The sequence below is a fragment of the Cyphomyrmex costatus genome, unplaced genomic scaffold, assembly GCF_001594065.2.
Source record: "Cyphomyrmex costatus isolate MS0001 unplaced genomic scaffold, Ccosl1.0 scaffold193, whole genome shotgun sequence".
In the NCBI taxonomy this organism is placed as follows: domain Eukaryota; kingdom Metazoa; phylum Arthropoda; class Insecta; order Hymenoptera; family Formicidae; genus Cyphomyrmex; species Cyphomyrmex costatus.
Window position 1 is genome coordinate 4,603,830 of NW_017275965.1, and position 26,257 is coordinate 4,630,086.

General features: G+C 32.5%; 1 protein-coding gene across 1 annotated transcript; it reads right to left on the bottom strand.

The window, feature by feature from the left end:
* Positions 1–3,246: 3,246 nt before the first annotated feature.
* Positions 3,247–26,257, bottom strand: Nplp1 (Neuropeptide-like precursor 1). The gene is made up of 5 exons (XM_018538384.1): positions 26,180–26,257; positions 7,129–7,595; positions 6,007–6,884; positions 5,356–5,503; positions 3,247–4,038 (listed from the first exon to the last, which is right to left on the bottom strand). The coding sequence occupies exons 1-5, from the start codon at positions 26,255–26,257 to the stop codon at positions 3,825–3,827; spliced, it is 1,785 nt and encodes a 594-aa protein (XP_018393886.1). The 3' UTR covers positions 3,247–3,824.

Below are 26,257 nucleotides of genomic sequence, written 5' to 3' on the forward strand. Positions count from 1 at the left end.
TATATAAATAATGTATGTGTGTATATCGTATATATATATAAGGTGTTTCTTAAATAACGCCCACTAATCATATAGTGCTATTTCTGATGAAAAATTGAATCAAAAAGTTCTCTACCATTTTGTAATTTTCCTAATAGTTAACGGGATATTAATTTCTAAAAATTGCCGAATAAATGGATAAAATCGAGATGCATACGACAATTTTAAGACTTTCAATGTTTTTTATGAAATATTTAAAAAATATTTCTAAATGAACTCTTAAAAGGTATCTTAAAGTTATCTTATGCGTCAATTTTACTCATCGGGTAACAAAAAAATATTGCAAAAACTGTAAAATGATAGAAGACTTTTCGATTCAGTTTTTTTTATCAGAAATAGCATTATATAATTAATGGACGTTATTTATGAAACATCCATATAGTAATACTACAGTCCAAATTGGACTCTCTTTTGAAGATGAGGTTTCGGAATAGTGATTTTTCCGGAATTAGGTTGTTAGCCTAATGTTTAACCTCTAATTTAAGGGATCAATGCGTATGTCTACTAATATATACATACTACAATAGGAGTCACAGTTTTAAACGGCAGCTTCCGGAAAATAGCAATCAAATCAAATTTTTATGTTTTAAACCCAGAATCTTCGGCATAAAAATAGCTGCGCTATATTCTATCTAGGATTGCCACATATAAATTAATATATTAATAATATATTATAATATATTAATATATAATTAACATGTTAATATATATTAATAATATATTATTAATACTATTTTATGTAATTATAATTATATAATTATATATTAGTATATAATTATAATATATTCTGTTTATAATAGTATAATTATTACATTCTGTATATACTAGTATATAATTATTATATTCTGTGTATAAATGTAAAAAGTAAATGTAAAAACAGATGTATAAATAAATTACTATAAATTATTACAATTTTTACATATAGATTATTTTATATTCTATACATACAGATATATAAATTTTTTATCTATCTATATGTAGTCCTATATAGTATATTATTCCCTTTCCCGAAGTTTTAAGATATAATAAAAAAATAAAGTCTGATATCAATTTATTACATAATTTGTTGTATTAATACCAGTAGAAAATGAAATCAATAGTGTTTCCCATTAAAATAATACTATAACACTTTACAAATAATATTATTGCAATTATTTATTTTATTATATTAAGAGTTGTCATTTCAAAATAAGATCATATGCAAAAAATGGAATACTTATAATTCATCAAATCATAAAGTTCACAATAAAATAACTCTTATTTGCTACATATTGACATTTTCTCTCTTTTTCCTTACTTAGACACAAATTATACATTCTTTATTTTAGAGAGCATTTAACGATATAATTTAGCAATAAAGCTTGAGAACAAGGGAAAAGTTTTCATTTATAGAATGAAATTTTAGTTTATTACTTCAATATTATTATCGTTTTATTGTCACTTCGGTTATCCATTATTGTCTAGACAAACACATAGTACTTTAAGTCGTAAAGTTAAAGAGAACTCGACAGAGACTTATATGTCATCCACAGCAATGATAGACCGATGATGCCGCGACATCGAGCGTATTTCGATTGTATACGTGTAATACCACATATATGTTACACAACGACGTTTCTAACAATATTTAAATGAGATACAATGTGGAGATTAGGATGAAACTGAATTTGCGTTATCGCCATCGAGCTCGCAAGCTCTCTGAGCACCATGCTGAGCACTAATATGACATTTATATCATACATGTTACTACGTTCACGGAGATTATTTCCTGGCTTCGTCGATCTTGCACGCGTACGTGCGATCGATCGGTAGTCTCATGGTAATTATAGGACTTCAGAAAATAACGAAAATTACGAGACAATATTCATAGACGAGGAACGAAGATGGCACTGCAAAGTGGTACTATATATATTTCAGTTCGTTACATGAAAAATGCCTGCCACTTTTCTTGTTTTCCTAATTTAAAGTCTTCGAACGCTTCTGCGAGAGTGCAACGTTCTTAATTAATTAAATTCATCATAAAAAAGATCTTCATATAATAGTGCCATTTGTAAAAATGGAAATTGTTAGGTCAGATGTATACAGACTGTAAGTTTGATGATTTAATTTCATAAAAGATAAAAGAGCATGTAATTAACTTCATATTTTTCATAAATTCTTTTCCACTTTTTAAAATTGTATGAAAAGAACTAGAAATTGCTTTATTCCTCCAATAAAGCAACAGTTACACTTGGCATGCTTTAAGCAAATACGTTTTTAAGCAATTAACAAATATAATGAATATGTATTCGTTGCATCTGACTCTTAACATCACAACTACCTAAAATCACACGACGAGGAAAAATACTGATCGTAACATGGTGAGAAATATCTGAAGAATAACGGAAAGTCTCTTTTGCTATTAACTAGTGGTCATCGATGTTGTAATTACAGATAAGTTACTCTTTTTGCGAGTACACTCTAAATTTCTTGCAATGAAATTTCACTCTAAGACAGTGATTTGATAATTCCACTGCAAGAAATTTAGAGTATAACTACCATTTTTTTTAATACTTCGATGACAATTTACGTTTTCATCAAGCAATATAATCGAAATGACACACGCGAATTTTTTATATTCTTTTTTTACGATCTTACATTTTGCCACGGCCGCCGTGTAAAATATTTCGATCTCGCATGATTTATCGATGAAGTCCGAGCTAAATAATAATCATCAAAGTAACATATAGCCTCTCCCGCGACTGCACTCGTTTAAATGGGAAATTGTGGCCAAGGAATAAAATATTTCGACCTCGTGATGATTTATCGTTAAAATAACAGCTAAATTGGTCTCTCGTTCCCTCTTCGTTTGTTCGTATCGTCGCAAACAATGCAATGAGAAAAGAAAGAATCGCGAGGTATTGCTCGATGAACATAGTATTTTATTAATAATATCGATTAAAAGTATTTTATTAATAATATTGATCAGAGACCAATGCCAAATCGTAAATCGTGAGCTGATCGATCGTTGTTATATAAATATTATTGTTATTCCGTCGATCAAGGATATTTCTCGCCTTGCTTCGGAAAATACACGAATTACAAAAATTGGCAGATACATCTGCTATACATTGATTAGAAGAAGCATCGAGATACAAATATTAAGAGAAAACGTACGTGCTTACAGAAATTCGTAAATTTAGAGACTATCGATGACAAAGTCCTTTACATAACATCCAGATACTTGTAACTGCGGAGAAAAATCTATACTTTATTTTTGAGCGAGAAAAATTTGCTTTTTTTGCATAACAATTTAAAATCTGTTCGAAACAGACGGCACATTTAAGGCGTCAATTATTAGGATTACGTGAAATTATTATTGTCGGCAAGCAGTAAGCTTATTGTCCATTGACGGATCTTGCGATAAGATCTATTCTTCTCAATGAGTTTGTTGATTAGTCGCTGATTAAATTACGTGACGGACTTCCTCACTTCCCTTACCGTTTCTAATTTTGATAAACTTTTTTTTAAATCTTTTTTTTTTAGCAACTTTTTGATATTATTTATTTTTATTATTCGCTGATAGATTATTATTTGAGAAATCATTAATGGTAGAGACATATATTCGTAGATATCTACCGTTGACAAGGGATGATCAATGGCCAGTAAGGAAGAACGTCAGACACAAGATCCGAATATTTACATTCGTTTCCTCTACGGTTCGCAGAGTAAAACATGTGAGTCCGATATATAACGTAATTTGTACGGTATTGCCTTGGACGAGCAGAGAGGCAAGGCGAGGGTTTTTACATGGAATGGGACACGATGCTAGAGGTCGACGTCCGCAGGAAGTTATCGATGTCCGGTAACAGGAACCTCTTGAAGCCATGTCGACAATCTCCGTGCAGGCGGTGCAGGGACTGCAGATAGCGGGTTTTCGGAAGGAACGGTCTTAGCGACCGAGTCTTAGCCGACGCGTGGGGGGTGTAGTTGGACGAGGACCCATCTGCGGGATCCTCCCTGAAATTCATTTGCACCCTCGTTATGTCTCGCAAAACGCCGCTCATTTGACAACCACATACAATTGAATCAATTCTAAACACGTAACTAATCGATAGCACGCGCTGTTAACAGCACGGATACTTATTTGATGAAAACGACGGCAGAAAATTTGTTAAAAAACAGAAATTCATTCATGCACCAGCTGTTAATTATTTATAAAAATTTCAAATTTTTTTCTCTAAAGATGCTTTACTTTACAGAAAAAATTTGATTAGTGTAGAGAAGAATAAATAACAATATATGTACAGCATAAACAAATATTAGTAAAATAATTATTGACGTTTTTCCCAATATAACCAACTCGGTGATTCCAGAAAGACTCCGGTAGCGCAGGAACGTTCAACATATTGAACATCTAACACCAATGTAATATACACCAATATAATATACACAAGTACTTCAGCAATAGTTTGTAATCCTGTCTATCAATTACACGAGTTACCATTTTTGCTGAAAAATTACAGTGATGTCGCACGAGTCATTAAAATAAAAATGAAACAATACAAAAATCATTCCGATATAACACTGCACTTTCGAACATAATCTAGAAAAATGCCACATCACGGCACTCATGGTTCCCAACAATTGAGTTCAATAATAATTCGAAGGCTATAAATATAAAGAGAGACTGAAATTTTAAATAAATCTCCCTTTTTTACGTTCTTTATTGTTCGGGATTTTTCGAATATTGAATAATTAAACGTTTTTTAATAATATGTATTTTTAATAATTAAATATATTTTTAGAAGGCTAAAACTTAATTAATGTTGGAAACCATTCGATAAGAAACACTAAAAATTATTAACTAGAATTACTAACATTGAATCAACGTGGCAAACTATAACACCGATTCTAACATAGATCAACTACCAGCGTTCTAATAATCTAATATGTAGTCTTTAACAGCGAGACACTACATCGAGACATTGTACATCCAACTACCGTGATGAGTCCCGAGGTGGTATCGTGGTAGTAGAAGAAGAAGACACAATTGGAGAACGTTTTATTTTGTACGTGGTGATTTGTAGATGGTGGTAGGTGGTTGTTGGTATTTGGTGGGTAATCATTGACGTGACGTGACGTGACGTGGTTGATAAATCTGTTGGTACTGGCACACACATATAGATATGACATATTTTCTCAGTCTGTAGGTAGAGCTCTACTTGAGTACAGGTACTGGCGAAACGGTTGACATATCACACCGAGGTAGGAGAAGAGGACACGGCGAAACAAAGAGAGATAGAGAGATAGAGAGCGGCTGCCTAATGGCCTGACCTTTCGACCAGATATCGCGGTGACCGAGAGAATCGTGGTGCACGGAACGACGGGAGCCAGCCGAGGCGTGCGAGGGCTCCGATATGTCTCTTACTTGGTTGCAATACTTCAGTGTAGCCCGAGTCGGCCGGCATCTCCGGCGAGGAACCTGTTCTCGACAGAGTTTATGGTTGACAAGAAACGTTGTCGATTTGTTCGATGTAGCTTTTTCCCTACGCTATTGTGGAATTTTGTGGATGAATGAACGATGATGCGCCATGAATGCGTGGGTGCAAAAGAAAAAAAATTCGATTCAATTGTAATCCCACGATTAATGCGGATTATTCTAGCTGACGGTCCAATCGGCGAGCTTAAATATTGATCAACAAAAAGAAAGAAAATACGATATTGAATTTTACTCACGTAAAATGGAAGCGCGATAAATTCGCGGTAGCGCTATGACATTTCATAGTCTTTCATTCGCGTTATAAATATAAAATCAGGTTTAAGATTAACAAGGAATTGTCATAAATTACAATAACGCCCGAAGTGTCGCGTGTCATGCATATTATAAATGTAAAATGAATTCTGTGGGTATTCATTTTACGCTCACTGGAGATCAAACCTCAGATGAATACCAACCAAAATATCGAGCGCTCCAATTTTACTCACCCATGAACCTCTTCTCCGCGTTCGGATAATGATCGGCGAGTGCCTCGATCATGTCCTCGTAATCAAGCATGTTGGTGTTCTGCACAACAGGTAGCGGATACTCATCAGAAAAGTCAATCTGCCGTTTGTGCCTCGTTTGTGAAGTCGCTGCGTCCATCCTCCTGTTTGATCTGTTCTTCGCCCTGCTGTCTTCCAGTTCCTCGGAGATGCTGAAGGGTGTGGGCCAGGCAGGAACGTCGGCAACGTTCGCTTTGGCATCATTCTCGTTGTTGTGGTCTTGTCTGATAAGCTGCTGCAGGTCCAATGGCTCATTGTGTGTCTCGTGATCGTTCAAGGATCTCCCGTGACGGTTGAGCACTCGGACAATCATTCTGCCTGCACCCGCAGTGCCGCCTCGTTTCATAAAACTGGGCCAATCAGCGTTTCTGGCCAACGAGGCAATGTTGCGCTTGCCCTCGTCGTATCCACGGACCGGATAACCGCCGTTTCGGACCAACGAACCGAGATATCGCTTACCGTAGGGCAGAGAGGAATCCCTGGCTAACGCAGCGACGTTTCTCTTACCAGTCTGAGGCAGCATGAAATCTCTCGCCAGAGAAGCGACGTTTCTTTTGCCGCTTATAGGCAGCATGCTCTGCCTGGCCAAAGAACCGATGTTCCTCTTGCCGCTTAGCGTACTGTAATCGCGAAGCACCGAGCCGATGTGACGTCTGCCAGTAGGTAATGCGAAGTCTCGCGCCAAGGAGCCGATGTTACGTTTCTCTAACGGATAGTCGATCACTTCAGGGTCCAGTTCAATTTGGTAATCATAGATCCTGGGTGTTCGTCGACCGTACTCGTTGTCCATTAACGCGCGCACCAGCTCATCTACATTATCGCTTAATTCGACAAATTAATTAATTCAGATGATTGAATAAATGTGACACGGTAATCTTTTTAATAACAAAGTTAATATAAAATTATTTTAAAGTTATTAAATAGTATTTATTCACAACAAGAGTCAAAAGATCATTAAAATGCAATATTTTTATTGCGTCATTTTCTTTGCGTAGAAATTTTAAACATTTCCTGTTTAGAATTATTGAGAATTTAGAAATCGGAAAAATCTTAAATAAAACATACCTAGGTATACTGACGCTCCTTTTCTCGTCGTCATCGCCATTTTCCTCGCGCTCCTGATGATCTACAATGACTGGTAGATCGTCGTTTTTGGCCAAGGTAGCGAGACTACGTTTTTCCGATTCAGGAATCAAGTCCCGCGAATCAATCATCTCGCTGTCATCCAGAAGACGTGCCGGAAATTCAGGTAACTTGTGAGTGCGCGTCATGATGTTGAGATGTCCACGAAATGCAGGATCCCTGAGGAGCTCCAAGTAGACATCACTAGGTATGCAGATCTCAGCGTCATCATTATCCTCGGAACTGAGAGCCTTCAGATGAGCCATGTCGTTATGGTTTTTCGCCTCCTGAATTATTCTCACTGTTCTCGAATACGCCGCCAGATTCGAACTGACTTCCGGTAAACGCAGCAACGCCAGAAAGATCTTCTTTGGTATGCATTGACTGCCTTCTTCGTCTTGGCATGTCACCTGGAGCGAAACGTGATCAGTTACGGATCAATAGGTCCTCTTCGCATACTACTTTTTGCACAAAAGAATCTAGCACTTGTATTCGTATTCTTCAATAATCCTTTATTATCTGATATACACACATTGCACTCATCAGAAAAAATAGTAACTACATATATATTGTTGGTGACAGCTGTACAAATTTTATATTAATATATTATGTAGAATGTAGCATTTATATATATAATTATATTAAATTATATAGGTATATATATAATATTATATACTTATATAATTAATATGATTATATGTATATAGTTATATTAAATAAACTATTTTTAATTACACTAAAACTCTAAAATATTTAGTTTATTAATTGTGATATTAACACATTTAAATTCTTTTGAGGAAAATCTCACTGTTAAAAAGTAACATAATCTTCATTTTTTTAGAGTAAGAGATTCCACTCTAAAAAATTCAGAGAAATAAAACTTTTGTATAATTGTCTACATAATTCCACTGTGCTTTTTCTCTACGTACATTTATTTATATAATCCTACACCATATACGATATTGATACATAAAATATTATCGACGTTACATGCTGTATAATTACATTCCAATAAACTCCAATAATAAAAGTAATGCAAGAAGCATGCGGAAATTGAAATATCTGATAAACTAGAACATTCGTCTCTGGTATTGTTAAATTTGTCGATCCTCATTATGCAATTTTATTAAATTCTCTGCGCATATATAATGCTTTTAAAACGACGAAGTCTAATATCACACATGAATGTACTCCAGAGAATATGTAATATCGCGCAAATAGATGTTTAGTTGAATTTCACGAACTGAACTGCCTAGAAAAAAAGACAATAAAATGCAGGGAGAGTCCGATATGCTTTCATATTTTATTTGACGCCGATAGATTTCCAAGTGATTTACCCTCTCGCTGACAGAACGATATCGTTTTTGTATTATCCTTCAACTGCTACGTATTTTGACAAACAGAGTGACAGTTGTGACGTTATTTAGGTTTATTTTACCGGATACTTCTCTCGTTTGAAAAAAAACAATAGCTTAACAATTATTTTATCTCTGCCTTTGCTGATTAATACAAATATAAAGATCGTATATATATATATATATATATATACATATAATACTAGCATAAACTTATATGTATACGTATTCATAAGTTGTTATGTAATGATACAATATATTGTGAAATGCATGCTCTTTATTTAATTTTTTCAGTAAATTTTATTGTTACGAATTTTAATTATATGATTATCAATTAATGTGGAAAATCATAAAAAAAACATGTTTGTACTACGGAAAAATTAATTACCAAATTAATAGAGTAAATCACAGGCGAAGTTTATAAAAGCAACCTAATAACAAAGCTCATAGAATTTATTATGAAAAATAAAATACCGGCACGATCTGCTCGATGTTTCCGGCATTCCACTTCATTTCAATCCCCCATTATTTCCACAGCGCTCAAGGTAACCGAGCATTTATATAATCCTATTAAATCTCATTTTAATCGATTGTCGTGAATCCAAGTCACGTGCACATGGCTCGTGCAAGGCGGTCGTCACGTTTTGACACTAATTTTTCAGGGTGAACATAACGCCGGCAGTACGATATCATCAATACTATGATTCGTGCCCACGTGGATTTATGAAAATTCGACGAGATACGATATACGCTGGAATTAATCTGATGCATAATATGCGAAATACGTGCCAGCTGCGCTATAATTAAATGATCGCTCCTATGTCAGGGATGAATTAAATCTCGCGGCGGCCGCGACATGCCGTTTATGTGATCGTGGATATATTACACCGTAGTTTACGGGAAATACGCGGAGCGAAAATGGTAATGAAGGGAATATCGCTGCACGGTCCGCGAAGTGCTGAAAACACGTAGCGTTTGACGTCTACCGTTCTACCGTTGGAACTTTGTGCGGTATCAATCGCTATCAGAGTTTATGTAGGCTTTGCAATGGCAATAAATTTTTTATTGCATTCTATAAAATTCGTATCTTTCAACCTAGGTGTCAATATATATAGATTTGAGAATAATGTATACTTGCGTCTTTTATAGAAAAATTTAAATTCAATATATTGCGTATTTTACAAAAGAATTTAAATTTTATATAATATTCCAGCGTATCTTTATATTATTCTGCAATGGAAAAAACACAAAAAATTATAATATACACAGAATGATATACAAAATATAATACCATTTAATTATTCAATTTTCAGAATTTTAAAAGCGTTAATAAACTTTATATATATCAGTTTCATATTAATTTAATTAAAAATAATTATGTGTCTTATAATATATGAAGAGCAGATTTCCAAAATGTATTTTGTCCAATATTTTATTTTTCGAGTTAGAGATGGCACAGTGCATTTGTTTAACATTTTACTGATTGGCAAGTTATTTATTATTTTTTCTGTAAATTGCATATTTTCCATGTTTCTTTCTCTTTCATTCTTTTTTCGAAAATTATAAATTTTTAACAAAACGCATTTCGAAAGTCTGCTCCTCATATAAACTAAATGGTATAACATTTTATATACACTCTGTTTAATTACGATAATTTATTTTACTATACTTATCAAACTACTTTTATCCATAATGTAGATTAAACAATGTCGTAGGTATTAACATGATGTTCTAATTTAGCGTCAACTTACATTATTTCCAGATTTATACCAATTCCAATGAACTCAAAGTACCTTCGCAATATTATACTGCTTCGCGTAAACGGTTCGCAAATTTCAGTCAGATGTCGTTGATATTAACTGTGATCGTATGCTTTTGTGGGTATTTGGTAATATCCTTTGAACATGAAAGCGTAAGCGATGCCGCATTTGAACATGCTTTTCTACCGTCAAAATGTGATATTTGACATCGCCGTAAAGAAACTATATTTTAAAGCGTGCGCGTTATTAACAGAATTAGAAAAATAATAACAAATATCAAAGAAACCGAACACATTTCAATAAAAACAGTTTATACGACAAAATTTGATAAAATTGTCAAGACTCGAAATCGGGAGGTTGATTGATGTTGAAATTAATACAAATAGAATACAAGCGTAAACAATGATTTTAGTACATCAAGAAATATTTGTCACCGCCCGATAACGTAATTAACGTTATTACGGCGGTAGATTAGTGATGCTTCAAACCCAATTTCGGTGATGCGCTTGACGTCAAGCTCTGCATATGATAGCTACAATTACAACATACGTCTGCGGCCAGAGGACCGTGTGACACTGTAGTCTACATTTTACACATTTTATAACGTGGATGTTGAATTTAAATAAACTTCACTATTCATGAAAATTGAAACAGTTTTTCTGCGCTGCGTGATGCTTTCTTATTCGGAATTTTTGAAATATAAAATATCAAATTACTGAACGAAATAAATTTTAAAAGGAACCTCTCCGTAATAATAGATTCAAATGTCAAATAAACTTTGAAATGTCAGATAAACTTTATAATATTTGAAACGTTTGTGTGATTTGGTCGAACTAGGCAATAACTTACTGTACTGTTAAAGAAGTTCGCACATAAACTTGTAAGAGATAAAGAGAATTTTTACATTCAAGAGAAGATCTATGAAGTTTGTTACAAGAATCATTAAGAGATAAGAAAATCCATTCTTCACAACTCGATTTTATAAAGATAGACTGTAAGAATTCTAATAGATGTTTGCAATAGATGTTTATATGGAACACTACGCAGCACCTGCTGCGTTTCATATTGTACAATCTTGCTTCTGCGAATGAGAAATGTGCGCAAATTTGCGTAGCATGAGAAACACACGCATATTTGCGGAAATTTGGCTGTGCAACTACAGTAATTTAATCTCGTTTATCACCAGTTATTCACATCCTCTTTAACAAAATCAACGAAATTTTTAATGTAACCTTTATATAATCGCATTTTTTGATAATAAAATATATAACCAAAATATACACAATTTATTATATATTATCTTAAATCAAATAAGCTTCATTTATGCAGATTATTAAAGCTTATAATATAATTTTTGTAAATCTCTCGCAAATTATTTGGCTTAATCAAATAATACGAAAATTCCATCTTGTAACGTTAATGAAGTAAATATTTAATTATTAGCTCATTTCCGGAGATTGTGGCTTCGCGAAAGGTCACAGGATATAAGTCTTGTACGCGTGAAAGTGTTATTGGTGATCACGGCCCATGTTTCATTAAACCCTTCTATCTCTTTGATGCATGTTAAATCGTAGTCCTTGGCTAGTAGAACTAAATTGAATTCCTAGGGAACTACCATGAACTATCCTGTAATGAAAATCCACGTTTCGCTAATTATATCATACCAAATACCAAAGTATTAAATGCCTTAATGAATAATTTATTCAAAATTCTGCTTTTGTTTCGGCAACATTTGTGATAAAATGATAAAGTCAGATCCGAGCTAACAGCTGAATTAAAAGTTAGCGTTTTTTATAAAATATGCGAAACATCTTATTATTTGACTATATGAATGCTACATACATATAACATAAATCCTCAAAAAATATTATATATAAATAGCCAACGGAATGTCACAATTCCAGATGACATAATATTACATGTACGGACCTCATGATCACTTATCCGAAACATTTTTAATCGCAAATATTAATTTTACATCTCCGAAAGTATATATAGTTATTTGTAGTTTAAAATTGATACAGATTTACCAGAATAATTGCAAATTAACATTTAATTAATCAAGATTTTTTTATACGAATTCTTTTTTAAAAGTGACTTTACAGTATTTTATTACAAGAAACTCAATTTACCGATTCTTTCGAGTGAACCAATTTAACCAATTTAATATTTCTATTGAATTGCCCCTGCAATGTATCTTCAGTGAAGAGCGCTGTTATCAAGCTTTCTATAGTTTTTGGGAGATAAAATTCACCTGATCTGTGTGAGATCATGAGGAGTAATATTGAATACTTGGGTAAATTGAAAAGGACGATCCTTACGGAATGAAGCAATGTAAATTCTTGCTGTCTTGTACGGAATTTGGTTGTAAAAATATTCAATCGCCCGCATCTCTCAGTCTTTTGAACAGATGCTTCTGAATTTTCCCATTCCCTCTTACTATCTGCTCTATTCCGTATAACATCGCATTTGAGTTAGTTTACCGGCAAAGTAAACGTTTCATAAAATTTAGTTTTTGATGCGTACGAATTCCATAGAGAGTATCGAGAATCTGACGGACTCATACATTCTAAAAGTTATTGTTTTCAACTGAAATACGTAGATTTGTTTAATCTGGTTAATAAAATTCTTCTACTTATTTCAAATAATGCAAAAAATATTATTGATTATTATAATAAATTATTAACAATCTTCTTTCATTGATCACAGAAGAATAAATCTTCAAACACATTACGTGTAACATTGTTTAATAACTTTGAAGTGTATATTGTAAGTACAATTAGAACTTAAAATGGAGCGATATAATAAATTTATTATATTCGTACGATTATAGATAATATATTTGTCCAAAGATTGCTTGGTCATATCATTTTGCATACAAGCAGATTTTTTATTTAAAATTGTATCTTTAATAAGAACATTTTACTGACTACCACAGCAAATTGTAAATTAGACAAAAAATTGTAAACACACAAGCGAAGTGTACTTGAACGAAGCGCAATGGCAAGTGACAAAGCGTTTTCCGATCTGTCGATGCCACATTCAATATGCGCCACGTTACTGATACGTTCTTTTATGTGGCTTGAAGAACGCATTTGTATTCTCTTGACATTGCTTTTTTTTTTACAGGCGATTAACTGCGCCCTGTAAGTCCCACCAGTAGGGCCACTTACGTGTTAAACTGCAGTTACGTGCTTTCGACAAATAAAAACTTTACAGTTTTGCATGAGAATGACTAATCCTGAAGATCGTCGTGCACATAAGCAGGTATGAGGAGAGACTTTGGAAGCTCGACAATATCAGTGCGCTGGGACTTTCAAAAAGTTTTCACCATTGTTGACCGATGTTACATGCATTCGCACTTGCCCTGCAAATCGTATTTGAAGTACAGGCAAAAACCTCTTCTTTCTGCCAAAAAGCTAGATGTGTTTTTTCTTTGCATCCTTCAACGTATGCTTCATAAAATATCATCAATGTTTTTTGCGAATATATTTTTATTTAATAAAACCAGCTGTGAAGAGAATAAAGAAAAAATTACAAAATTTTTTTATCTCTCTTTCTTCCACTTTTTCTTCTTCACATTTTTTTTCAGAGATATATGCGTAATCATTTATTAATATTTTGCTATACATTAAATCAAGTTTTGTTTAAAATAAAAAAATGTTAATTATTATACATATAATGCACATTCAAGGAATGTTAAATTAAATATGCAATTATACATACATAACTCGAGAGATGTTTCACGAGAAATGTTTTAAGCTTCGTTATGTAACGTTTTTTAAAATGACACAATAAAACCCTTTTATAATAAAGTCGCTCTTCGTAAAACCTTGTTGCTAAAGTTATTAATTAAAAACTTATTATATATTAATAAGTTTTTAATTAATAACTTTCACTGGAATACTAATCTGAATATAAAATACAATTTTTACGCATTTACAAATTATCTCTAGAAAATATACAGAAGGATATACTACATTATGATAACTTTGACATATTTAAGCCGGATTATAACTGTTTGTCTGAAAGCTTAGAGTGCAGAAAATGCACTGGAGGAAAATTAATGCGAAGCTACTTTACAATAACATTCGTGATAATATATATACCGCTGCATTAGATGAAGATTACTCGATCTTATGCATTAACTGTAGCTAGTTGAGATAATCGCATTATCAAAACTTGTGTGCGTATTTAGATTTATGCGTATTCAAATAGGCTGTTTTAATCGTATTCGAACATGTTCACACTTCAGTCTGATGCGATTCATGTATTTATGTCGCTTATTATTTTTATAACACTTGTTCATTAACTGCGTCTCGTTATCGAAAATCATAATCCGTCTCGATTCAATTTAGCGTTTTATTATTTTTTCAGTGCATATTATACTTCAGTCAGATATCAAAGGAAAAATAGTACCCAAATTAAATAACAAATGTATCAAAGGAAAAATAACATTTGTTATTTAACTTCCATGTGTGTATCAAAATGTAAATTATTTCATTTCTATGATTCAAAATAAATAACGTTTATATGAACATTATGCACTTAGCAAACTAAATATGAATCAAATTTAATACATTTTTTTAGTTAAATTTTATTTAACTGTATTGTTTTAGTTAAATTATAATGACATATTGAATGGAAACAATAGTGACTTATAGGAATGATTAAAAGTAATTCAAATTAAGTAGAATTTGACATTATAAATTTAACAGTATAGAAATTATTGCAAATTAATGGCAATATTCAATGAAAATTTATATGTATATAAAATATACAAGCAAAGGCCATAATTTTATAAATTATAATACAACAGTAAATACAACAGTTTCATTCGAAATGGCAAAGTCTCCTTCACAAACGTATACGCTAATTACTTTAGCAAAACTTGTCTAAGTATTCAAATTTTCGTCGACCTAGGCTGTCCTAATCACGTGTTGCAATATATGCGCACATGTCGGTACTTTAGCCTGACACCGCAATCCATTTTAATACTTATTTTTGTAACACTTGTTTAACAATCACTTCTTGTTACCGGAAACTATAATCTGTCTCGATTCTATTTCACGTTTTAATCTATTTTTATTTGAAACAGTAAAAGTACCCTCCACAAATGTATACGCTAATTTATTTCACATAATGCCACCTCTGATCTGCCAGTGTTCTTTATTCGAAGAATACGCCATGATATACATGTCACGTCACTTTCTCATGACGTAACTGCGATTATAAAAGAGATCTCGCTCTATCAATGACTCCTCCGTATCGTCCCACGCATGGACGTACGAAGTTCGGAGCTGCCTCGTTTTCTGCGAACAGATGTGATTAACGAGACGGCGTGTAGGCACCGTTTTCTTAGAAATAACACAGATTGTACGGCAGAGGGTCCTCTCGGTGATAGATCGCTCAAAAAATATTTAATGCGACTGGGTAAACTTAATGAAAGGAGATGGTAACGATGTGGGCCATCTAAATGATGTTATCATCTCTCATCGATTTTTCGTTTACGACTTTTGCACCTAAACGGACTACCGGAAAAAAGGGGATCACACAAGTGATCCCCTTTATACACTGTGTGGTTGATGTATCGATGATCACATGACTTGGTTCTTTTCATTCTGAAGATAGTTATATTCATCAATCAGGGTAATCGATATTTATGAATATCACCAAAAATGTACCGAGAACAACTAATAAAATTGACTCTCTAAGATAAAACAAGCCGTGACATTTATATCCTTCAACCTATAAATAAAGGATAGAAATAGAATGACAGTAACGAAATTCGCGTGAACGTAAAAATAAAGATTATAAAAGTTACCGAAGTATTAATTCAGTTCAAATACTATTTCAGGAATCTTCGACCAAGCGTTAATTAACTATGACACGAAAGCTCTTCCGATCTAAATTACGAAATTTCTAAAATACAAGACATTCATTTAGACGTGCCATTCGAGCTCTATTCGTGCAGATAAGCCTCCTTTTAACGGTGCGAACTCTAATCTGATTAAGGAGGATAACGATGTGTGATGTAAGATTCGCGAACTAAATTAGAAATGTATTCAGATGGATACAGAAATATAGCAAGCGACCCTTCATAAGATTCACAATAGAAGCAGAAAAAGCATTAGCGTATAAAGAAATAGAATAGGGAATATTATATTCTTTAATCTAATTATAGTATTCGTAGTTATAAGTGAAAGACCGACGAAAATAAATCAAATAATAGAAAGAGTTTTATTTTCGGTTGAAGCGAATCTTAGAATTAGAGCGCTTAATAATATTCAATATGCAAATTTCTAAATATATCATTCAATTCTATAAATTGCACTATCAATTTGATTTGTCGGACTTGGAATCATAAACTAAAAGTGGTAATAAAATCACAAATTACATCAATCGTTAATTCAATAATAAATGCTAATAAATGTTTTAAAATAAAGAATCTGTTGCGGAAAATATCACTTTAGCTAGTGTTGAACTTAATTGGTATTTGCGGGTTTAGTGAACCCAGACATTTTTCCGATTACGTTCTAAAAATACATTGTAAAAATGATTTATAACAACCGTTTTTCATGACCTCACATAATTTTGACCTTACATAATCTTATTTCTTTGGAATTTGATCTTCCAAATGAAAAAAAAAATTAATTTTAAGTTATGTGTGTAAATTATTGAGTAGACTTGCGAATATCAATTAGAGTTAAAAGTACCCTCTAAATTTTTTAGAGTGACTTCTTAACGTAAAGAATATGTGTGAAAATTCTGCCACTCTTGAAAAAGAATGACAGAATTTTCAATCTTGAAGAGTGAGACTGTGCTTTAAAGAATTTAGATAGTATGACAATCGCTCGTAGTATTAAATTGTTGAATACTATCGTCAATTTTTATTGCACTAGTAAAATATAAAATACACCGATCTTTAAATTCACTATCGCTTTTCAATTAAGTCGGAGCAGCATAGCGGCGGTTCAAATAACACGCGTGACAACGTCAAAAGAATCGTGTTACATTACTTTCTCGTAACCCAGGAACTTCTGACACAACGGAGAACGCGCGGGAGCACATCTGTAAACGACATTAAGCATTGCCTTTCGCGAAAGGCATGCTTCTTTCAAATAAAGACGAGAGAATTATTACAATCTCATGACGAAATGCGCGATCAATATGAAGAATTATGATTGGAATTATGATCGACGAGCCATCCAGTATCCGCAAGCTTAATCACGCGCGCAGACCTCCTTTAATCACTTAAACCGTTTATTACGCTCGACAACTTTAATCTTCAATTTAAAGTTTGCCATACGTTGCATGTAAGATGCTTGTATCCAATTTACGTGACGAGACGTACGACGTCGAACACGTCGTCAGATGCACGTAGAACAATGACAAATCTGTAGATAATTCGATCGTGCGCGTAAATTCCACATCTGCGTAATTAAGGGCAAAACCCTGCTAAATCACAAAATCATAATAAGATAAAGCATCGTTAAAAGTGTATCGAGTGACATCATTATGATTTTTCTTAAAATAACTTCTTCTTGATGTCATTTTGATTTTATTATGATTTTGTATTCTATCTGGTCAGCACACACAAAGTAAAAACGTTGCTCACCATTCTTTTTGAACTGTCATACACTCGATCATGTATAAACTATTGCAAAATTTTCATAAACTAATGTTTTACTTAAATCCGCGTCAATTAAGCTCATATATAAAGCTTGTAGCATATTATTTGTCCAAAGCTATATTTAATATAATAGAAAAGATATGTGTAAGTATCATAATTGAAGCAACAATTTGTTTCAAATGGAAACATTACTTTTAACCAGTTTCTACCTCAACTTAACGATCATACTTCTTTGTACCACATCATCCAAGGAGCAGATAGACAAAGTATCGATCGACTATCGTTTATGATTTTATAAAAATATAGTAATATAATATATATAACCGCACGCATAGATACGATACAATTTTGATTGTTTTCTTCAGTCAAGTTTATACGTAGAAAAAATTATATACAAAGAGAAAATCAAAAAACATTTTATCAATTCTGTGAATTACGTAGATGATATTTTAAAGTGCGTCTTAAATATTTGTGAGCAAGATATTTAGAATATATTATTTACTGCTTTAATAAAAAATATTTTTTTTTCATTATTTCTCTCTCTCTCTCTCTCTCTCTTTTACCTGTGTTTACTATTAATTTACCAGCATCATATATCTAAATTTAAAGGATTTTTAAAACAAAGGACAATTATCAGCAAATGCCATAAATCAATGTTTGAGTTAAACATTAAATAATAATTAATAATAGAAAAAAACGATTTTTTGGAATATATAATATATCTAATAGTTAATTACAGATCTAAAAATAATTTTGTTAGACTATCAAAATACTTAATTATAGGATATTCAAACTGTTTGCTAGAATGTTAAAACTTTTTTCTGCATTACTCATCATACTTAAGATTTCTATACGTAATTATTTTGATGGTTCAATAAAATTATTTCTATAGATTTGGATGTGTGTGTACCTAAATTTTTAGTATCTCAACAAGATTATTCTTTCTGTAAGAAGATGCATGGTAAATATTTTTAGCCAAGACTGTATTTATGAAATATTCGATAAAATATAAACGATACGACTGTCGGCCGACTTTTGTCTATCGTGTGCTCTTATCCTAACACGGGATGTTTGCAATTTAAAGATCGCGTCGACGTAATCGGAGCAGTCGGAGCGACGAGCGTCACCGTTGCGTTCCATATTGTCGGCACGTTCACGGGGAATATCAATAATCATGTCGAATGAGTTCGCTCGCGCGCAAACTTGGATATCCCGTACAATTAAATACATATACATTTCGGAAAAAGATGTGCATATCTTTTATCAGATTAATCGGATAGTTTGCTATTCGTCATGCGGGCGATGCTGCTAACAGCGACGATAAATCACGACGCACCGCAACACAGGGGTGCGTTAGTTGATAACAAGTGCCGCGGATACATGTGATTAATGCTTCGCGTCGCGCAAATCAAACTTTCTGAGGATTAATCTGAACAGGCACGAATGTAATTATTCGTACAGTGGTATACCTATTCGTCGTTTCTTCGCATTTCGCACAGACATCTGTTCTCGCACGATGGACATTTATTGAAAAGATAAATTTTTATTCAAAGAATCGTTCGTATCGCAGAACGAAAACTCAAGATGTCGAGCGCGCGAAGTCCAATAAATTTAGAAAGCGCCGCGTGCAATGCGAACAATCTAAATTCGATTTGCATAGTCACCGCGCTCTCGTTTGCTTTCGTCACGACCGCGTAGAAGGGAAATTACTGATCGAAGATATAAGACTTGCAGATGCCATGAAGAAGACCTTCGCACTGATTACGGCAGAATTCAACGGACGATAAAATGATCAGACACGTCCTACAAACAAACTGCTCTTCGTTCCTGAATCCTTGCTCATAAATATTTAAGACGCGCTTCGAAAAAAAATTACATAATTCAAAACTGATAAAATATTGTTCTCACTACGTGTAAAAATTATCTTAAACTCACTACGTAATAAAACTTGACCCATTTAATTCTGTAAACAATGTACAAAATATATGTTAGAGAAAGAAAAATCTGTATCTTAAATATGCTCAAATAATCTCTAAGAAAATTCACATTTTAAGAATTATTTCTGACGAATAGAATTTATTTTCAGATTAGAGATATTTTAAGTTTGAATACGATAATAAAGATAACAATAAGATCAAGAAATAATACTCTTGAGAAGTATTTCTGATACGGCAGTAAATAGTTACGCTTGGTCTGACTACAGCTGTCTTTGACTACTTCGAGTGGAACGACACGGACTATCGCGCCACGAAAGATTCTTGTCCGCGAGGGTGCAGAGAACGTTACAAAACGGAATGAAGAGCTATCCAAGTTCTCAGAACTGTTCCGTGAACTTCAAATCGACTGGCTTTAATTATATTACGGCGACGTATTCTAGACAAAGCGAGTGTTCCCAACTTCTCCAAGAGACGAACGGATCACAAGATTAACTCTGAATGGTTAATTTAGCGTGTGCTTTTTAGGCGTAATGGAGGAGTACTATCGAGGCTCTTGTAACAGTAGTAATTTCTCATATCCTTTAATCTTTCGAGTAATTCTTCATTAATAAGAGAATAAAGAAAAATAAGGCATAAAGCAAACATTTATAATATTTATATAATATTTGCTGTCGGACTTCAAACGCAATCATAAATTGAAGCTGAAAGAATAACGCAAATTAATACTATTTAATAATAAAGATCTTAAAACACTCTGAAAAGAACTTATATTACAAAAATATGTCAACTAGAATTATTATTTTAGTTTCAGTTTATAATTACGTTTTAAATTTGACAGTATAAGTGACACGCAGTTTATATAACTAGATGTATTTATATTTAACTTTTAAGTAGACAGCTGGCCACAACATCCCAAGCGTAATTATCTTAAAAACTTTGTTTTGAAAAGAAAAACAAAATGTATATTATATCCAGAAGAGAGAGAGAGAGAGAGAGAGAGAGAGAGAGAGAGAGAAGTTTTAAAGTTTATTATCTTTATATATTCCTCTTATAAAACTTATATCCTTTTGAGATAAAAAAATATGTAAAATTAATAAACTTACGCTACTTAATTGACATTATTTATACTATAAATATAATATAAATTTTACTCTACATACATATTATTAAAAAATATAAATACAAATAATTTCAACAAATACAAGGGTAAAAAAACGAGCAGAAAATATAAAAAACAAAAAAGTTATATTTTAAAAATTATAAACATGATATTGTAAATAACAAACGTTTCGACACCGATCGGGTCATCCTCAATGTTAACAAAAATTTTAAATAATACAAAATTAAAAACGGTAAATTATATAAAATACATGTATAGTATAAAGTAGTTACGTGTTATTTGTTGAAATGCTTGCAAAAGTAGTCATTCTTTTAACAGTAATGGTATTTTGATAGTATTAATAAATACAAATTTTTTTTAGAGTGTTATGAGTATTCCATCTACTTGCTTAAAGGTTTAAATTTACGTATAAATGTTATTAGGTGCCAAGCTCTACCCTTGATTTGGCCTTTCTTTACTTATTTAATTCGAACATTCATAGTTTGTGCTATTCGATTTATAACATTCGATGTATGTCCCCACGGTACCAGTTCTCTTCACGTCCTATTTGGAGCAAGTGTATTTAATTTTAAAGTTAGATCATAAATAAGAGATAATATTATTCTTTTTGTATAATACACGAGTTATATATCGTGAGTAATAATTCGCATCTTTCCGAAAGAGTCCTTTCAAGAAGACCGCGCCACTTCCTAACAATGTAATTTACACACGAACGCATCTCTGTATGCACGTACGAAACACCTTCACTCCGACCAATTTCTATAGTGCATATAACATCACGGTGAAAGCCGCTGGCCTTTTGTTTTCGTCGATTAAGAACGCCCACTGCTATTTATATCACCACAATGTACGCAGCTACATCATACATGTTTCGCCGTAGTCGGCTCGTTCGAGATATCTTGTAATATCTCATAAATTTATACTCGTAGTGTCAGTCGGTCTTTAGCGAGACGGACTTTGCCGCTTCACAAAAGCAAATTAATTCCAATAAACTATATTTTAAATGAGACGTACCTTTAAATCAAATCATATACACCGATTTAATTTCATTCTAAATACAACACAAAAGATTATTACAAAGCGGATATTATGTATGAGATATGCGGGGTACAATATTATGTATGAGATATAATATCTCGCGGGAAACAATTAGATTTGATTTTGCGAGTACTTTGTTTATGATAAACCAGTGCAACGCACAACAAAAGTGATCACTTTTAGGGAATTAATTGAATTCTACGTCGGAAATATCAAGCATAGTAGTCTCTTTCAAGAGCACGCGTTCCGTGCTTTGATAGATCAATAAAAAGCGCTTTGTGCAATGAATCATTAAAGACGTTTTCCCATTCCTCCCACCGCCTTGAATAAAGAAGGCAACAGGTTTGACTCCCCGTATCTTTAGGATTGATAAAACCTTTGGATCTTTTCTTACGTGACATTTTCGTGACGTAACGTCTATTGATGCCGGTCACACGAAATGGGTGGAAGTAAAATCTCCCTGTAAAAGCGCTTTTTTTTATATCCTCCGTACGAGGAAACGCAATTTAATTTTGCTATCAATGCTTGTCAGAAAAACAATTTGTTCAACAAAAAGAGATCAATTACTTTTTAACGACATCAATTTAATTTAACATCGTAAATACTGACAAGATAAAATTATATAATTAGAAACGTTAAATAAAAAATATATTTTTAAATTTGTAATCGTAAAAATTAATACCCATAAATAAATGAGTGCGATATTCTTCGACGATAGCATAAACGGCAGAATACATTTGTATATTTATTTTTTATTTTTATCCATCTGTATGAATAAGATGTAGGTATATATATATATTTCGTTTAATACAAACTTTGATGCTAGATGAATGATAAGACGAAACGCAGATTTCTAAAGAGATTCGTGACGAAGAACATATTTACAAAGAGGATAAACAGAGGCAAGATTCCACTTTTAGAAATGAAAATGAAAAGGAAGAGTTTGGCAAACGGCTTACGAAGTTGAGGATTTTCAGTAAGCAGGAGTCTCCTTACTCTCCGTTCCCTATACAAATTTACAATCTGATATTAAGAAAGTTCAGTCATATAGAACTTGGTTTAACAGCCAAACCTCGTCTTGCGGTTCACCGTTCTGTTTGGTAAAATATATATGAACAATCTGCTGCAATAATAATAAAATAATTTGTTCCTACTCTATACATTCAAAAATTATTAAAATTTATGGAATTACAGATTAATCTAAATACAGATTAATCTAAAAACCAATAAATTCAATTTTAAAATCAAAATTACAATTATAAAAATATTTAATATGAAACGGCAAAAATAAACTTTTTTCCAATTTCTCGGGGGATCAAACTATAATTCTTTCGTTAAATTGGAACTACATTCTGATATCAAGATTTAGACATTTATATTAATACCAGTAGTAAATATTTCCTTTGATCATTGATCCATTTCTAACAGGGATTTTTCAAGGGGTTCTGGTCTTTCCCTAGTTACGCATCGTGCGTGATCGAAGAAGAATTACAAGTACTTTCTTTCTTCTCTCTTCTCCTCCCTTCTCTCTCCTCTCTATACGTAAAAAAACTAATGGAATCTGTTTGATCGCACGTAATCTGACGTAATTAAAATACAAGTATAGAGCCAAGCATACACAAAGGATCGAAGAATTAATCTAGAAAGACTTTTCTGATACTTTATCTGATAGTTTATCTGATAAGATAAAATCGAGTAATCTGTCGTAAAGTTGTTAGCAAATTAAATTGTCATTCATCATTATAAAAAAAAGCAAAATTTAAAATAAGGACACAAAGAGTACTTTATATCTTAAGATATATTCCATAGATATTCTGTCACAAAAATTATTATTTAAAAAATTATTAGTCAGTGTAAATTTCTCGTTATTTAAAAAATGTAATTTACTTTCAAGTATTTAAGTAAAAATGCTACACACATAGCTTTTAAAATTGTTTAAGCGAGCGAATACAATACGTTCGAATATATGAAAAAAGCTCTCTCTGAAAAAAAATTTTGTTTTCGAAGTGGCTCTGATGCTTTAAAACCAATTGCGAGGGATCGGAGAACTAATAAACGAAGTCCGTTTCACAACCGCGATCGATAGATCCGTAATTTTTACGGATTTTGGTGGATTTTAAATATACGCGGCATATATGACATATATTCCAAGTTGTAATCCGCTCGATCAACTGATTCTCTTTGTGGGATATGCAAAGCTCTTTAAAAGCATTAACGGCTGCAGGACAACTGTGCTGAATGTCAGCTCGCTCCCGACGGTGCATCTTCGAATTTTCTATATTCAAACGAGAACGTTCCCCGATTATATTTCATGGATTGTCATAAAAAGTACAAGCATTATCCCGAGGAATCGAAATTCGGTATTATTCGAGATTCTATCCGCGATATTTGGGATGCACAAAGAGAAATGGGCGTGCTCGCTTTCCCTTGTTCTTCCTTTCGATTACCGTTTGTTGTAAACGATATATTATATATGGTACATACGCGCTTGTCTCGCTATCCGGTTCGTAAACTTTATATACGGAAAATGTCGGCTATAACAATACAGCTGACTGCGTGTAAAAATTTGATAAAATATCAGATATCATTGGAAACGTGAGTGACAAAAGAGGTAAAAAATGTTTTATAAAACGCTCGATACGTAAAAGAGCGATCGTTATTCGTTACGTCTCTTATTATTCTAAAGAGCTTTACAGCTCTCCTTAAGAAGCTGAGAGATAAGATTTTTTATTTGCATCACGGAGTTTATGTAAATAATGATATAATGTTTCTACAGGCTTCATAATTTATGTTCCATAAAATTAAGCAACGGATTTTATCTGCGTTCCAGTCAAACAAGCACAAATCGCACTCTCAATATTCTTATCTATAATATATTTTTAATTCTTTTCAAGATATTTTTTTTTCTAAAAAAATCGCAATATATTTTAAATATTTTACGACAAGATTGTTCTCGCTCGCGCGAATTTTGATAGCAAGGATTTAATCGTTGTGGAATTAATCGTTATGGAAATTCTCAAAACTTGGATATTATAAGACCGCGATAAGGTGACGCGAAATTGAAATTTTGCAGGTGCATACTCCAAGTACATGCCAAACATTCCTTTATCCAAGTACGTTATAAACACGTTATTCGCTCAAAGTAATCACTGGCTTATTTCATCAAACTCGGCCGAAAGGTCAGTTCAGTAAAAGAAAATGCACATTGATTAAATTAAATGTTCCGCACCACTAAGCTTCATTATTTACAATTTCCAATTGAAACATATTATTGCTTCAATTGCGAAAATAGTAAAATTTATGTGAAAAATATTAAATATCAAGAAGTCACTTCGACTATCGAATATGGCCTACTCCGCTTAATGGTGTTAAACATTTCTCGGTCGATTTTCACGTAATATTTTATTGTTCAACTTTTCCGACTTGACTGAAACAAACAATCGCATCACGTTGCTCCAAAAATTTTAACGCAAAATACAATATATGTAATATATGTAAATTCAAAATATCTCTCTCCTAAATATGAATTTAAATATTAAATCTCTTTAAATGAATTTAAATGTTTCACTATATTCCGGAATCAATAATGTGAACAACATAGGATAATATACAATTTTTTATACAAACTCCGTAACCGTGTCCCATAAAATAGCTTTATTATAAGAATCGAAATAATATTCATAATAAATTTTATCAAGAAAATATGATTTAAACATAAATTTTAAGAGTCACAAAATTAAGAAAATAGATTATTATCAAAATGTTTATTAATTATCTTTACGTAAATTCCGTTTTACCTATGCCAGGATTAAAGAAATATTATGAACATTTATCTTTATGTTATTCTTTGTAACAAATATTGAAAACTTTAGCTAAATATTCTTTTGAAGGAAAATAACTCAAGAACTATACATAACTAAAAAAGAACGACAAATCTAAGCACATATTTCTGTATTGCAATTTCCAATATTCTTACAATCGATACTTCAACAAATTCTTTAATATATCCAAATTATTTTAAATCATCTATTCAATTTTTAAATAAAACAAAGAATAATTTTATGTTTTCAAGTTCGGTGCTACAGAGTATGCAAATACAATTATTTGCATCGCGGGAAGAAGGAAAGGCAAATTAGCGAGGAACTACTCACCACAGGCTGACGGATCTCGTTGACAATGGAAATGTAGAGGAATAAGCTCACGAGATAACTTTTGGTGAATCCCATCAT